Genomic DNA, 17,136 nt, shown 5'->3' on the forward strand with positions numbered 1-17,136 from the left:
TGGCACGGAGAGAATTAACTGCATTTACGTTATCACAGTCTTAGCATACCGTATACAACACTGGTAGTAAGGACAACGTAAGGAAACACATGCTGATAAGGTAATGACTAGTTTACATTCATTTATAGGGGGAAATTGGTGTTGATCTCATACCAATTGCCATGATAAACAATTATTATTATTACAGAATTTGTAAATTGATTTTCTATTGTATGCAGGTGTATTATCACATATTTAATGCATATTTCAAACTTTCCAGTTAAACGTTACGTAAATGCGTATTGAAAATTAAATAAGTATTCAAGATTTATAGCAGGTATATATATATATATATATATATAACGGAAAATCGATTTGCAAAATTTATAATATAAACGGACTGCTTTGCTTGAATGTACTTTTATCGATAGATATACATTTATGTGCGAATACTGATACTGAATTGTGTTGTTTATATAATGATTATTTGTTTATTATGTTATCAAATATAAATTATAAAAAAGAAAATTATTATCTTAGTCGTTAATATCATTATTAGTATTACATCGTTTTGAAATTGCCCATACACACTATAATATTAAATTTCTGAAAGAAAAGGAAAAAAAGATAAGTAGGGTAATATGTAATCAATAAGAACTGAAAAGACATTGCATCATCATGTCTGGTTAATTCCGGATGAATTCTGCTTTCACTGATCTGATAATAAATGAGTAAATTCAATTTGTATACATTTATGTATGTACACGACTATTTATGTTACTTGTTAAACCATAAATCTAACAAAATATTGGAAAGCAAATGTTTTGCTCAACTGTTTGTTTATTTCTAAAAAGTAAATACAAGAGTTTATATATTCATATCTAGCATAGTCAATTAAACGATTCAGTAAATTATCCAGTAATATTGTTCATTTCTTTAATCATTTTTACATGCCTTTCACCAAAAAACATTATACGTCCATAAATATATTGGTATTTATTTCGTCCTGACTGGATATTTTGTTGCAGTGGGTTTGTTCTTGCATTAAGTGTCACAAAATAACACAATGTTGTTCTGCGGTTTCTCGTTAAGTAGATGAGCCTGTTAGATAAGATAGCACCGTGTCTCTAAATATCTTATCTGTTCCTGCCACTTAATGATAACTTATTTTACATAGCACGATAACAATAGCATGACAAACGAGATTAAACAATGACCTGAGCAAGTAATTCAAACGTGCTATCGTTCGCACTGTTCACGACAGAGAACCAGGGATTATTGTTAAAAAGACAACAATAATAAATGGCAGACGACGTCGAGGTAATGCTTGATTATATATCACTAGGATTATTTAATTAAACAGTTAATATTTCACTGTAAATATACACTATATACTAGTAAACATTCATAGTGTTTAATAGGTAGTTCTAAAATTCAAAGCTATGCAGTGATGTTACTTGAAATCGCTTATTAGCTATACAGAAAGTGAGATTCTGAACCAATCTCTTCTTTTTTTTAAGAATTCGGTACTTCAGCCATTACAACAATTAGACATGGTCTTCGAAAACGCCGGTCAGTCAGATTTGCCAAAAAGGACTGTCGAAAAAGACGACGGGTACGGATGCTTGACATGTCGACCAAGGTAAGTGGCTGTTATGGGATATCAATAAATATATCGAACATATAACATCAGTATTACAGAAACATAAATGTGACTAGCAGGTGTTTTATACCAAATCTGTAAACCAACCGTTAACACATGAATGTGACGAGTAGGTGTTTTATACAAAATTTACAATGAAGCCATTATAGAAAACAAGTAATTTTCTAATCATATTAAAATAACAAGTGGATTATATATTTTTTTCGACGCAAGTATATTTACTACTGTTTTGACAAGTACAACATACATCCTTCAAGTAAAAACAACAGGAGCATTAAACTAGCAATATATATAACTAAACGCGTCCTTACTTTGTGTAGAGTTTTACAGGGGTTCAACAGCATCAGATGGCACGTGTTTTGGCAGTGCGTGTTTAACTTCTTCGAGGGATTCATCGTGAATGGTGTTATCAACGTCATCATTCCGTCACTGGAAAAGCGATACGAGATGTCTAGCTCTCGCTCCTCCATCATCGCTAGCTCTAACGACTTCGGTGCCTTGATTGTGCTCATCTTCATTAGCTATTATGGAGGCCAGAGGAACAAACCGCGTATCATGGCAGCAGGAGTGTTTCTCATGTCAGTCGGAAGTCTCATATTCTCCCTTCCACAGTTCCTGGGGGACAAGTATATGTACACCGTTTCAGGTCAGTAACATTTTTGATCGCTCACCATTTGACCTTAGATCGATGCATCACACATCATCTATACTGATATAACACTGCTGACTATTTAAAGAAAACCAGCGTCGTTGACTTTATAGAATAAAGGGAATAACTAAAAATAGTTTTATTACATTTGTACCTGTGAAATATCAGAATGATCTACGTATCATTTTATCTTCACGCTTATTTTGTGTATATCAGCACTATTAATACAGTCAAATCATAACTATACTTTCTATTCACTGGTTATTTTATTTTAGGTTTCAAGTTCAGATGAAGCGACGGTAGAATACGTGGTTGTTTCGAAACCTTTGTAACATACAGTTTGCCATGTGCGTTGAGTAACCCATTCAATAAGGTTATCTGCCTTGTTGTCTGGTCAAGCGTGGCTTCTTTAGAGCTTGGTATCCAAAATTACACTACTGATTCCCGCACTTTTTTGTGCAGCAATACTTGCATCGAGTTACTTTATAATGTGTAACGAATAGAAATGTAATGGAATGCCCCTTGAATACCTTATATAAATGATCGTTATTACTGATAATTCTACAATGTGTGCATGTATCGGATCACAAACGTAATTATGTAATTTAAAATTACAGATGGTAGCAACGGAACACAAAATGTATGTTTGACTGGAAAGTCTAACACCTCCAGTGGCGCTTGCGAAGCTGGACAATCCGACAATTCTGTATCTAATTGGTACTATACATGCTTTTTAATTGGACAAGGGTTTCTAGGCATCGGAGCCGTCCCTATGTTTACAATTGGACTAACATATATCGACGATAACTGTAAACCGAAATTGACATCCTTTTATATAGGTAAGACATGATTTTCTTCTTGGTATAGGAAAAGTTTCCATGATAAGTAACGCATGTTTAAGTAGACCACACTTATTCACAGCATATGAATAAAGAAAACAAGAGAAAAGAACTACTTCTAGTAAGCATTTCATGAACTCCTAAAATATTAAAAGTGTTTAGTTTTTCTAATTATGGTATAATGACAAAACCACTTTTTTCCAACGAAATGAATTGCCTGGTTAAAAAAATAGTTTTAATAAAAAAGGAGCAGTTAAGAGCAATTAATATCTACTTCATATCACACGTTAATCAATTAATACTCTCAAGCCGACTTCCACTTTAACTGATGTTTAACTTGCATGTAATACCAAATGCCAATTTAAATTAAAAACCTCAATTGCTAAGTTCAGAGAGTAAAGAATATTTCAGCTGTTTATAGTGTATGGTCAATTGTATTACGATGTACTCAAAGGATATCAAAATAGCCAGGTTTGTGTTCTAGGGTGTACATTTTGCTCGGCGGCTGTTGGTGTTGCTGTCGGTTATATTGTCGGGGGTCAGACTCTGTCATATTTCGTAGATGCTGACAAAGTGGACCTTTCCTCGTGAGTATGAGACAATTCAAAATAGAAATTGCACATTAATCCGTATGATTTGTTTCATTCACATCATCATTTTTTTTTAATAAATTTTTATTCATATATAAAAAAAAAGAACGAGAGTGTAGAATAATACTGTAAACATACATATATAAACCCATGCATATTTCCCTGAATCTGCGACAATGCAATAAATACGCTTAAGTATTTATTACTAAAGTATCAGAAATAAAGGGGGTTATAAAGCGGGTATTATCATCAAGAACATTAAAAAAACAGCTTTCAATTACCACTGAAATGACTACTTTTTCAGTATCAAATTCTACATACTTTGCTATTTAAATTATCAGGGCGTTGAGTGAGGTGGGAATCGATTGGACTATTTCAATTCGGACTTTAGCAGGGCTAAATGAGGTATTCTGCCTATTTTGAAGTACAGGATAGGGCAATCGTTTCAATCACATGTATTTCTTGTTTTCGGTGTCTTCTTTGTTCCGTCTATGAAGCTTCGTGTCGATTTTGATTTCCGATTTTGTATTTGTTTGTATAACTTTATTCTTGGCCACTACCAACAGCGTTCACCTTACTCAGACTGACCCTCAATGGGTGGGGGCCTGGTGGATTGGGATACTCATATCGTTCTTCTCTTTCCTGTTTATCGGTTTTCCTCTCCTTGGGTACCCCAAAGAACTTCCAGGTTTGTATACAAATTATTCAACTCGGAAATATTTCCAAAATGCATAAAAAGTTTTACTTTAATAGTTTTTAATACAATGTATGACCTGTTATACCATATATCCAATTTCTTGGTTACCATAATCTATACCAGAATATATATATACCAATGATTTTGCTTTTCTACAGACACTAGATGTTTCTTAACACAATATTCTTAACAAGTATCAGTATTATAAGCGTAGGCATGAAACGTTTTCTAAACACACCCCAAAAAATTACATATATAACAAAAAAATATCTTAAAGAGAGTTGCCAGTTTTGATTTACCAATTATGTATCATTTGTTGTTTATTTCGTGCCAATATATGATATACTTCTTAATAAACAAAACGATGTGGGCTTATTTTACCAGGCTATGAACAACTACAGAAACTTCGCAAGTCCGAGGCCCACAATGATAGTGCAAACGAGTTGACCACAAGACCGAACTTCGGGAAATCTTGGAGGGACTTTCCGAAGTCCTTCTATTTATTGGTAATATTTGTTGTGACAGACTCATTCGATCCATATCGATCTAGGAAACTTTCTCTTCTGAAAAAAACAAAGAAAATATTTTAACATCGAGGAAACACAATTATGGAAGTGGTTATAACACGGTAATACACTGGGTCCTGCCTTAATTACGGTGACCGATTTATGCCATCTCGTTTATTCGTCTTTTCGCCCTGAAAAGACGAGATTAAGTATTGTTTTGGAATAGACTTTAGATTTTAATTTGTTTAAAAGAAGACGAGAAACCACATGCGAAACAACGCAAAAACCAAGCACGCGAATTAGAGACCTTCCATTGTCGTTTTTTACGAGGTAGCAATCTCATCTTTTCGTCAATTCGTCTTATCTTCCCGAAAACACAAACTTTCAAACCTCGTCTTTTTGAGGCAAAAAGACAAAACAAAAAGATTACGCAAATCAGACACCGTACGTAATACTTGTTTTATTTTTTATTTCTGAATGTAATTGATTCAATGTCGGATTATCAATTCTGAATGGAGTCAATACCAAACAATCTTAGACACAAATATAAGTTTTGATTTGTATGTTTAGAAACGTTATACATTTCAAAAGCATTTTCTCTTTAGAGTGAACTTGTACTTTCAATACAAAATTATGTTTTGTTAAACAAGCTATTTCAACATTTACAGATAAAGAATCCTGCATTCCTTTTCATTTGTCTGTCCGCCACAGCCGAGGCCCTTATGGTCGGTGGTCTAGCGACCTTTGGATCCAAATTGTTGCAGGAGTTCTACCATGTCGACCTTACCAAAGCTGGTCTTATAATGGGTAATGGACTCTCTCTGTCCACCACAGTATTGTAAAATATGTTTGTCCCATCATTACAGTACCTTCACATATTTAAACGGTAACTGCAAAGAGATGTACTCATCTTCTTCAGAGATCGAAGATATTTTCAATTCGATTCATTGTAGAAATTTAACAATACTTATGATAATGTCATAATACAATATTATATGTTTTTTCTCCAAATACCTCCTGTTGACAAAATGTTTCTTAAACGTGCATTTTTAAATATCGCATATTAAGGACAGCAATGACGTTATAGCAAACTGTAATGTTTATTTTACATAAATATTCAATAATTAACGCCATTGCCTTAGTATTGAAGTTTGAGCAGTAAATATTTTTTACATTCGGTAAGGCGAATATCTGGCCAATAGCAGCTGTCTATGTTTTTTCTCAAACGTCTGTACATTATCATTATTTAAAGTTAAAACAATGTTATTGTTGACTGGACAGGTCTAATTACCATTCCCGGATCTGGAGGGGGGATGTTACTTGGCGGATATCTCGTGAAGAGATTCGATTGGAAATTCCAAGGAATCATCCGGTATTGTGGTATATGTATGTTCATATGCATGCTGATTGCTCCTTCATTTCTCGCCAGCTGTCCAAGTCGGCCGTTAGCCGGAGTTACTGGAAACTACAAATACGAGAGGTATATAGTAGGTTCAAGGTAAAGAATGAATTCTCCTTTAAGATAATTATCACTTAAAATGAATTGGTGTTGTACCCTAAATGAAGTATGGCATTTACAGGACGTTCATAAAATTGCTTTTAAAAAAAGGAAATTATAAAGCAATGTACAATAACGGTAACCAGCTTATTTTTAGACAACAACTTGGGGGTAGAATAAATTAATTAGAGAGGAAAGATCGACCGTATTTTCTATACATAAGGGCAATATCCAAATTAAGGCGGCTATAGGAAATAGGAGTTACCAAATCAAACTTAAAGACGAAGTGAATATACACTCCTTCCTAAGGATTTCGTAAAGAACTAAAATACAGAAAGTAGAATGTGATGCCATGTAATATATCAGAGAATATGATAAAATGAACTCAATGGCCATAATAACAGTATTTGTCCTGCATTAATGTATTCTATGTCATTTTTCTCTGTTCGATTGTAGCTCTCTCACTGGACTGTCGGCTGACTGTAACCGGGACTGTCACTGTACCACGGCCGGGTACGAGCCGGTCTGTGACGGTAACCATACTGTCTATTTCACACCCTGTCACGCCGGATGTACGGCCGTCAGGGTCAATGGTGACGTCAAGGTGCGTTAGCCAATCAGTGTTCTCGCGTTATCTTCATTGAAGATTTTTGCATTATGAGTGATGATAAATTTGTAATGGCGACGAAAAAGGCGGCGTAAACTTTTATATACATTTTAATAAGCAACGGGTGCCTCAAAACTAAACCAGGTTAGTGTCATAATGACATGGTTTAATTGAGGCATCCGTTGCTTTTGAAATGTCTATCTAAGTATTATACAGCGCCTTGTTCTTTGGTCGCTTTCGCCATTTGACAACCTTATTCTAGAAAATATGCTTTATAATCATATACAGCTCGTTTAAAATTCGATTAAGGAAAGAAATAGTTTCAGAAAGAACTCAAAAATCAAAATAGTATGACTCTAGTGCAGCTTACTAGCCATTGCAAAAAAAGACCATGACTACTAGCCATAATCAAAATACTTGAAACCACCGTAAATAGACAGAAATTCATAAATAAACTACCGCCGTGTTGCAGTTCAGACATTGATAACACACTTCACTGTACTGGCATATAAAAAGACGTAAAAATACTATTTGCTGGGAGTACATTGTTCTCATAGAATATTTTCTAACCATTCCGTTAGATTATACCTCATTTCGAGAAATGTTGGAACATGTAATAAGTCGGTGTCTATTCAGGTTTTTATTTTAACCATCAGGAATATCTTAACTGTAGCTGTATATCGGGAGGTGTGAGTACGTATACCCTATCGTCGTCGTCGGAGTTACGGAGTGACGCGATAGGATGCTCCCATATGGACCAGTGTCCGTGGTTCTACGTATTCTGTGTACTGTTATTCCTCAACATGCTGTTCACTTTCATGACCATGCCGGCAAGTACAACGGCAACATTCAGGTGAGATATAACAGCATATTACACTCACTCCTTTTCGTTATCCGAATACCTTTATATCTTACGGGACCGCTTTCATTTATCGCGATCCAAACGGTTGGACCAGAGTTATTCTTTTATGAATTAAGGTCGGAGCTAGATTTGTTATGCTGCTTCATGCGAGCCTTGACGAACTCGTGCAAGGCATTCATAAACATTTGAATGTCCACCAGGGTCTATGCCCGAAAATGTTACATTTAAAAAAAAAAAAAAAAAAAAAAGGCCCCAGGTATAAGATGATTCAGTGATGGCTACACCAAATATTAAGACTGAACCCGTATTGAATATGTTACCAATTTCACGCCAGGAAAAAGAACATAGAATCGTTTCCTACATTTTACGTCTAAAATTACATTGTGAACATCTGTGAAAAAAACTTGGGCAAATAAAAGCTAGAAAAATATACACATATGTCAGCGATCAATTCTAGATAAAAAGGGAAGAGAGTAAAGATTATAAAATTAATTAGATAGAATGTTGAACAAGCATATTATCATTCCATATTCCACAGAATTGTTTCTTTGAAGACGCTACGTTAGTCGGATTTTACCTGTTTTCTCACATGGGCTCTCGTCGACGTAGCAGAAGACGTTTTACTTTCTGGAATTTTCCATGGTGTCCATATTATTGTTGTTTGTTTTTGTTTGTTTACAGTGCCCTTGTTTAATCGATTTAGAGTTCGAATAATATTTGTTCTTTACTTTTTATGACTCTGTTTGTAAACTTTGTCAACTTCACAAAAATTCAGCAAGGACATCATATCACGACATACAAATTTGAAAGGGGGCTAGATAACACTTCAATTACGTAACAGACGTGTACTATTGTACTTAATACTCTTTACTATACAAGCATTAACGTAATCATATGTTACCGTTATCTGGAATATCAACATAAGCGCAATTTTGGACTAGCATTTCAACCCTTTCCTACGGCACACATACTTCAGAAACAAATGTTTTTTTGCTAGCAATATACAGGATGTAGTCACAGCATAAATAGTGCCAAACGCGCACAATTACACAATAACGTTAATATTTATGTTCTTGATATGAAAATACTTTATTTCATTTTGTAACGAGCTATGGCCTTCTAAAACACGATAATTGACAACTGCGTTTCTAACAATGCTTTACAGAAAAACTAACATATTTGTCTAATTGTATTCCTGTACGTTATCAAAACACCGTAATTGTCAATGTGTATGATATGCATGTGCAATAATTGACTTGATTATATTTTTTTCTGCAGGTGTGTTCAACCAAATCAGAGATCACTCGCCATCGGGGTTGAGTTGTTGGTAGTAAGACTGTTAGGTAAGGTTATTGTGTGCTAAGTAGTAAAGCTAGCCTTGTGACATTAAGCTCCTAACAGACCTAACTAGCTTCACCCGTTATCATAATCGCTTTATCACACCCTGGCCACTTGACATACACTTAGATCTTCTGTCCCATAACCAGACCCATTACCATAAACATACACCATTTATTGCAACACACTATAATACACATGTAATGGAAATGGAATAAATTTTGTTCTCCGAAAATCAAACGTAATGCTTTTTCTATATTAGAATTTGTATAAATCCATTCTAAATGAATACTAACTCAACCAGCGTCAGAGTGTCGAGCTGAGGAAAAGAGATTGTTTTTAACATTGGCTCATCACGGTTGATTTTTGGAAAAATATCACTATTTAAAAGAAATCAACCATAATGGTTTAACATTAAAAACATTTAAAACATTTTATCAATACCACAAGTAAAATTAACATGAAAAGAAAAGTAATAAAACAAGAACTAAAACAAATAAATAAATAATTTTGGGTTTCGGTTGAGCATATGATTAGCAAATGCGGTTAAGTTAACACGTAGTCGAACAACTTACACCTTTAATGCTATGTATGCTGTTGTTGTGATTAATTAAAATGCCACTTTTAGTTTTGAACGTTTTTTATTGGCTATAAATCATGTCTTAACATAGGCCAGTTCTATATCTACACGAACAACTGATATCCCTGGTAAACTTAAAACCACTGTGTGGGTTTTTAAAGCAGATCAAAACGCAAATAAGATCGTTTCAAGTATCATACTGTTTGGATATGTTTCAGCCATTTAAAAAATCATGATAAGGAGAGACGTGGCAAAATGCTTTTATCTACAAAAATCTGGGGAAAAGCCATCGATGATTTATTTAAAACTAAATGCCATGTTTTGATTACATTACGAGCATTTGATATTGAATCTCCAATCAACAAAGAGATGAGTAAATTGATTTCGAGAGTATTCAGGCATACATTGTTACATTTAAATACTTTAATTTAATCTTCGTTAGGGACAACGCCAGGACCAATACTGCTAGGAGCAATAATAGACAGCGCATGCTCAGTGTGGCAGGAGACCTGTGGACAAACTGGATCATGTTGGACGTACCGGAAGTTCGATCTGGGCATTCGTCTCATGGTTTGGTTTGCTACACTTAAACTATTGGGCGTCATATTTGCCACTATTGCATACAAAGTGTATGTGCCTCCCCCCGGTGAGGACACAACTATTGCAGTTTCCTCCATTGCTGCAAATGTGGACGATGGTAAAAAAAGTGTTTCAACAAGAATGTAAATTTTATTGTTTACATAATTCTGTAACTTATTAAGGTCTAGAAGATGTTCCTCTATGACGAATCAAATGCATATTTATAATAGTTGAATACTTACTTGTTTCTGCGAAGTAATGACAACTGCTTCGATTGATCGTCAGAACACAGGGATTCGCCTACCTTTTATTATTACAAAAATGAGAACTACTTCCTTGTATCTAATTTGATCCTCTGAAATTGAAATGGAAGACACCACAAACATCCCATCATCAGCTTTATACTTGACTCGAATCTGAATTAAAATGGTTATCTGGCCACCTATTACAAAACACTGACAACGTGACGTCATTAATTTCAAGACCGTTAACTATCCTTTCCTCAGATGTAACATACCAGCCTCTCCTGTTTATGGAATATACATGTTATAATTAATTCTCTACTCTCCAGCATGTTCAAAGTATCCGGATTTATAAGTTCGATATGTTGGCCAATACATTACGTAACCAATGTTATCTAGAGGAGCGACATTAAACTACACTGACGTGATTTCCAGTGATGATCTTCGACCATGTTTGCAGATTTGGTCAATGTTTCTTAAATCTTTGTTAATTGGATTTGACGGATTTTTTTTAACACACATGTAACATTAATTTGCTTATTCTCTATATACCAAACTTTTTATGAGAAAAACGTTGATATAAACACAAAAGAGCCTGATGATATAGCCACCTTAATTTCCAGCACCTGTTGCTGAATTATAGGAGAATAATTGTCTTAACTTATGAAATATCTGTTATTTTTTAACAATAAAATCGATCTGTTTTTAAATCAATGGACTTTGTTTTATTGTTATAATTACATTAAAGTAGACGGGATTCGCACTTAATGAGAGTTATGCACAAAAGTTGTTTAATCAGAATAAACGTAAGAGGAGACATCAGATTATTTTGCTGCTATACACATTGCTGTTGCTATCAAATTCAAACCCAATGATTCCATACCTTTAGATTTGATTTATTTTACGACAACGTTATATCAAAGCGAAAAGTTGCACAGTTAAATACGCAAGAGAAGCGACATGTATTTACGGGTACGTATGACTATGATACGAAAGCCTATTCCGTCTTTTCGTATTGCAGAGTTATCTTCTCTTGTGAACAGGTATTGATTGTTACGTCATTTGTTTGTGAGAGTAACGTCTTCAATTTTTGAAAAAACGACATAATTTTCTCTCACAAACTAATGACGTAACAATCAATACCTGCTCACAAGAGAAGATAACTCTGCAATACGCAAAGACGGAATTAGTCACTTATAAGGAATAAGGATGGTGCTATGTTATAATATTTCAAGAAAAATCTTACAATTTATGTACATCTTTTGATTAAGCAGATGAAATATTCGTTGTACTTTTTTCTTGATATGGAAGCACGCTATTGTCAAATATCGAATCTAATAAGGCGGGTAATGTTGTTTATAAAGTACAAATAATGCACCAAAGTACTTTACTATAGCAGAACTGGAGGTGTCGATTGCATTTCACAGTTTATTTATAATAAAATTCAGGAGGCTATCAAAAAAAAATAAAAAATGCAATTCACGACAAAAGCTAAACTGAGTAAGTCGCGTGCCAACTGTAGACTATTTCGATACAATATACTCCGTACGTCAACGAAGAATAAAGAGGAAGACGTCTATTTCAAAGAAATAATGCCGGGTCCTAACTGCAATCGTATTTAAAAAAATCTATGAATATTTTTTTCTTTTCGTCTATAAAAGTTTGAGATACTTCTACAAAGCATTTTCACTAAACACGTTAATTGAAGAAAAACCTATACAGTGCAAGAGATCGATTAAAAAAGACACTAATGAACCATAATAATGAATCTAATAGGACAAAATATGTGCAATCAAGAATAAAAACAAATGATATGATAATACGTGCAAAAGAACTCTTTAACGAAAACATCGACTCTATCATAGTCAAAAGTAAATCTAACCCCAAAACCTATTGGAAATAGCTTGAAGGCTTGTACTGAAAGGAAACAAAACTTCTGATGTATCACCACTTTTTGATGAAAATGCTAACGAATGAAAATAAGCATCAATGCAACTTCTAAATGACTATTTTTCTTCAATTTCTAGACGTTTAGAAGTGGACCAAAACAAACCTATTTCCGGTATAGAAAAACGAACCGACTCTCTTTTGTCCGAAATCCATATTATCCCTTCCGAAATAGTTGATATTATTAAAATACTAGATGTAGATAAGGTAACAGGACCTGAGGGAACCGGTCATCGTATGTTAAAACTTGTAAAAAAAAAAATGCCATTCCCCTTTCCCTCATTTTTAATCACGCCCTATTCACTGGTATATATTCCAATATATAGAAATTAGCTATTGTCATGGCGACTTTAAGTCTCATGATATTTCTAATTAAAGACCAATGCCTTTGTTAAGCTGTGTTGGGAAAAAAATGAACGTGTAGTCTATAAATATATTTACAACTTTTTTAACTCTAAAACCCTTATTCATAAATTTCAGTCTTGATCCCCAATCATTCTTGTACGCATCAACTCGTTAAAATGTAACATTCTATGCTGTTGATTTTAGAATGTCATGAACAAATAGCTTTTACTTTTTGCCATTTTTCAAAGGCCTTCGATAGAGTTTTAACCATAATGGGATTATATATAAACTACATCAACATATAGTAAATCAGGTAGTCTTCTTATTTGGATAACTAACTATCTTTTTGAGCGTAAGTAATCCGTCTTAAAATAACATAAACGTCAGTGTTACCAAAGGTTCTGTGTTAGGTCCTCTATTCTTCCTAATTCATATTAACGACATTTAAACCGACGTATACGATACGTCGCTTTTAAACTAATCACCAAACCTAGAAAATATTGTAAGTGAAGTTAATAAACACATAAACACTCTAAAGAAACGATCTAAAAATTGGTTGATGTCCTTCAGTAATAACAAAAAAACCACTGAAATCGTGATTGTCTATAATAAAAATCTACCCTTTCAACCCCAATTTATTTTTTAACGTAACCTCTATCCTTTTAACAGATAACCACAAACACCCTGGTGTAATACTAAGTACTGACGGTAAATGGAATAAACATGTAGAGGAACTTATAAAAAAAAAGTGGTAAAATATATAGCATCCCTACGGAAAATGAAATGGATACTCAGTAGAAATAACATTGAAAAACTGTAATTAACGTACATACGACCCTTGTTAGAGTATGCATGTGAGGTGTGGGCCAATTGTTGAGTAACATATTCATCAAATCTTGAATATATCCAGATGGACACTGCACGAATTGTTACAGGTCTACCCATATATACAAAAATCAAGCATATATATATGATAAAATTGGCTGGGTTTCACTAAGTACAAGAAGGATATTAAACACAGAAATTATCCCAATTTTTCATCAATAAAAACGAAACAGCTTCAAACTATTTGTGTGATACCATACCAGAAAGCATTGGGGATATTTCCCGTTATAACCTAAGAAATCCCCAACATCTAAGACAACCCAACTTTCGGGTAGAAACTATGGGCAATTCCTTTTTCCGATCAGCTACAAAAATGTGGAATGACCTAGATATTTATATAAGGAATTCGACTACTCTCAATTCATTTATAACAAAAAAAAAAGAAAAAAAAAGAAACACCATTTTATAAATATTTTCTGGTATATGGAGTTCTCGTAAACTAAACATACTTCATTGCCATTTGAGAAACCTTGCCAGCTCTCTTAACTATGATCTATACAGAGCAAATTTAATTAATACATCTGAATGTGCATGCGGTAATCCATGTGAAGACTCTTGCCACTTCTCTGTGTCTGTCCCCTGTTCACCAAACATCGAATAGAGTTACAACTTTTCGCGAAGATTTAACTTTAGACTAATTCCTATATGGAGATCCGAAACTCAGCAAAAAAGAAAACAACTGCAAATGCAACCGGTTTGTCTAAATACGATCAACTTTGTCTCTCTATCTCTCTTTTTTCTCTGACAATACCTGTCTTACTATGCCTTACTTTGTGTCCCTCTCCGTCTCTTCTTCCTCCCGCCTTTCTATTTCAATAATAGATATAATTTCGATATATTGTGTAAATTGTCTTATCGAGTAATTGTTTATGATAAGTTGTGAAACTTGTGTCTAATTGTTTTGTAAGTATTTATTTGCAATAAAATATGTTAGAATCAAAAATCAAATAATCGGAGAGTGTTATAACAAGACTTTTGTAGGTTTTTGTTATCTTGTTTGAAAAGTAAAAGTTCTGGAGATGTTGTATGGTCCAAATATAAATTTAGTAGAATACATTTCTCTAGGTCGGTGGGTGATTTCTGGAGTATCCAAAAACACACCCGTAGGTCTGATGCCGTTGGTCCTAACTGAAGTTACAAATAGCAATCATCTCGTTTTACGTACATTCACACAATACAAATATTGTTAGTCTGAGTGACATCTGTCATTCACAGCAATTGTCCTTTGAGACCGAGGCCGTTCCCGACCAGATAAGGCAATTTAGCTGTCCTTTGTCGGAGACTCATTGCAGTGACCGATCTGGTATGACCAGTTTATCCTGTTATGTAATAGAATTAAGTTAAAAGGTATTTGGTATACGATGGACATAGTTCATGCATGAGTTAATCTGACAACAATGGTTCAAACGAATTATACATGTGGCTTGTTCTCGTTTCCCCCACTTTTTAAAATAACATGGGGGGAAGAATGTTACCTGTGGGGTAAGTATGAAACAGACTATAATTGGTTTGTCATTGTCTTCCTAAATCAACAATTTCCTTTGTTATTTAAAAAGTGGGGGAATCGAGAACACCCAATACATGTCGACTTCAAAGAAAAAGCTTCATACATGCAGAGACGTATACGTCTCTGACACAAGTTAAGGAGAGTTAACGATACAAACAATTTACAGCATATTAGAATTATGTCACACGGTGAAAAAAATAAAACGATGGCTTAGAAAAAAGGAGAAATGATTGGTGGAGCGTCCATGTAGAGTTCGATGGGTCCCGGGTTCGAATCCAGGTTTGGCCGTGCGTTTCTCTTTCCTGTTACAAAATGAACAAGCATAGCTCAATTGACAGCGGATATCAAGAGATCTAGAGGCGCCATGAAATACACAACACAAAGCGGGTTACTAACATATGCTGTCCTCCCAACAAACACTGGCATAATCGTCAAAATGTACGACGTAATTTACCTATAAGAATAAGAAAAAGAAACAATACATAGCTTGAATGCCGGAGCGTGCCCAGAAAGACACCATATAAAGAAATACGTTTGAATAAAATGTTAGTATTGATTGTTGACCCTATTTAATTTTCAATTTCCATATTGTATTGCTCTTTTTAGTTACATAGTAACTTGGAGGCAAATAACAAAACAACAAACATGTTAAGAAACTTCAAAATTCTGAACAACATATAAACTGCATGAGCGGATCCAGCATCTTATAAAAGGGGGGGTGGGTCCAACTTTATGCCAAAGGTCATGTGAGGGCCGAAGGCCGCCGAACGAAGGGGGGTACGGGGGATCTCCCCCGGAAAAAAATCAAATCCTAGATGACCGGAGATGGCTTTTAAGCACTTTTGAGAACAAAATGAGGATAATTGTTCATTACATACAAACATCAATATCTTGCAAATTATTTTCCATTCAACTTTAAAATTTGGTCATTATTTGGCAATACACCCAATGTCACCCGTTGGACTTTTGGATATTAAAGGAATTTAAAAGGTTATACAATACTCAAGTAAATACCACAGGTCAGCAATAAAATTATTATCAAAGAAAAAAGATACAAGTGTGGACGTAAAGATACAATATGGACAGTACCACTACCTGGCTTAAAACAACTGAAGATCAAACAGCATTTCATAAATGTTACAAATATTATATTTATAACTGTAAATTTATAATTCAATTTTGTTGTTGTTGAAAATTATGAGCAACGCCAGGGGTGTACAAATTATGATAATATAAGTAAGGTTATATGTCTAGAAAGATAAAAGTCTATAAAAAATAAAATAAAAATGGTTATGTCAACAACAAAGGTCCCCTCCCAAAGTATGAGGTACATTCTGAGGCTCTAAAGCAAACCCAACAGACAACTTGTTTTACCAAACAACTAAGTATTTTGTTATAGTAGTACATAATGTATTACTATAATGAGTAGTCATTTGTGTTTTGACTTCTGGAAACCTGGTTTCTGTGACTCGTGATGCTCTCCATTTAGTTTGATGCCTCACTGGACCGGTTATTGTTTTATCATCCATACATATATAAATAGCGTGTTTTTCTCAATAAAATTCACTACTTATAATTGAAAAAACACTCGATACTTCTCAATCTGGTACTACATCATTTATTGACTATTTCCGGGTACTAGATGGGTCGCACGCTACACCTGTATATTTTATATTTCCATCCGTACTTTCTTTGACTTCGATTGTTATCCTTGTGTGCTTTAATATTAATGCAGTACGGTTTTGCTATTTAATCTTCATAGTTCGTTTTCATTTTTGTTTTATGACGTCATTCGTTATCTTCAAAAACCAGTTACATGTAAA

General features: G+C 34.2%; 1 protein-coding gene across 2 annotated transcripts; it reads left to right on the forward strand.

Annotated features, from left to right (window-relative positions):
* The first annotated feature begins 1,223 nt into the window (after window positions 1-1,223).
* On the forward strand, window positions 1,224-11,334 carry LOC110447024 (solute carrier organic anion transporter family member 4A1-like). Of its 2 annotated transcripts, none has more exons than XM_021492424.1 (13): window positions 1,224-1,299; window positions 1,500-1,621; window positions 1,963-2,288; window positions 2,909-3,130; window positions 3,615-3,717; window positions 4,287-4,408; window positions 4,802-4,923; window positions 5,592-5,730; window positions 6,205-6,421; window positions 6,878-7,025; window positions 7,685-7,881; window positions 9,169-9,233; window positions 10,251-11,334. In XM_021492424.1, exons 1-13 carry the CDS (start codon window positions 1,282-1,284, stop codon window positions 10,532-10,534), a joined length of 2,085 nt encoding a protein of 694 aa, XP_021348099.1. In that variant the 5' UTR covers window positions 1,224-1,281; the 3' UTR covers window positions 10,535-11,334. The 2 variants fall into 2 exon arrangements, with proteins under 2 accessions (XP_021348099.1, XP_021348100.1); XM_021492425.1 differs by having other exon boundaries at window positions 6,205-6,403.
* Window positions 11,335-17,136: the final 5,802 nt, after the last annotated feature.

Source organism: Mizuhopecten yessoensis, unplaced genomic scaffold (genome assembly GCF_002113885.1).
Source record: "Mizuhopecten yessoensis strain PY_sf001 unplaced genomic scaffold, ASM211388v2 scaffold3135, whole genome shotgun sequence".
NCBI classification, from domain to species: domain Eukaryota; kingdom Metazoa; phylum Mollusca; class Bivalvia; order Pectinida; family Pectinidae; genus Mizuhopecten; species Mizuhopecten yessoensis.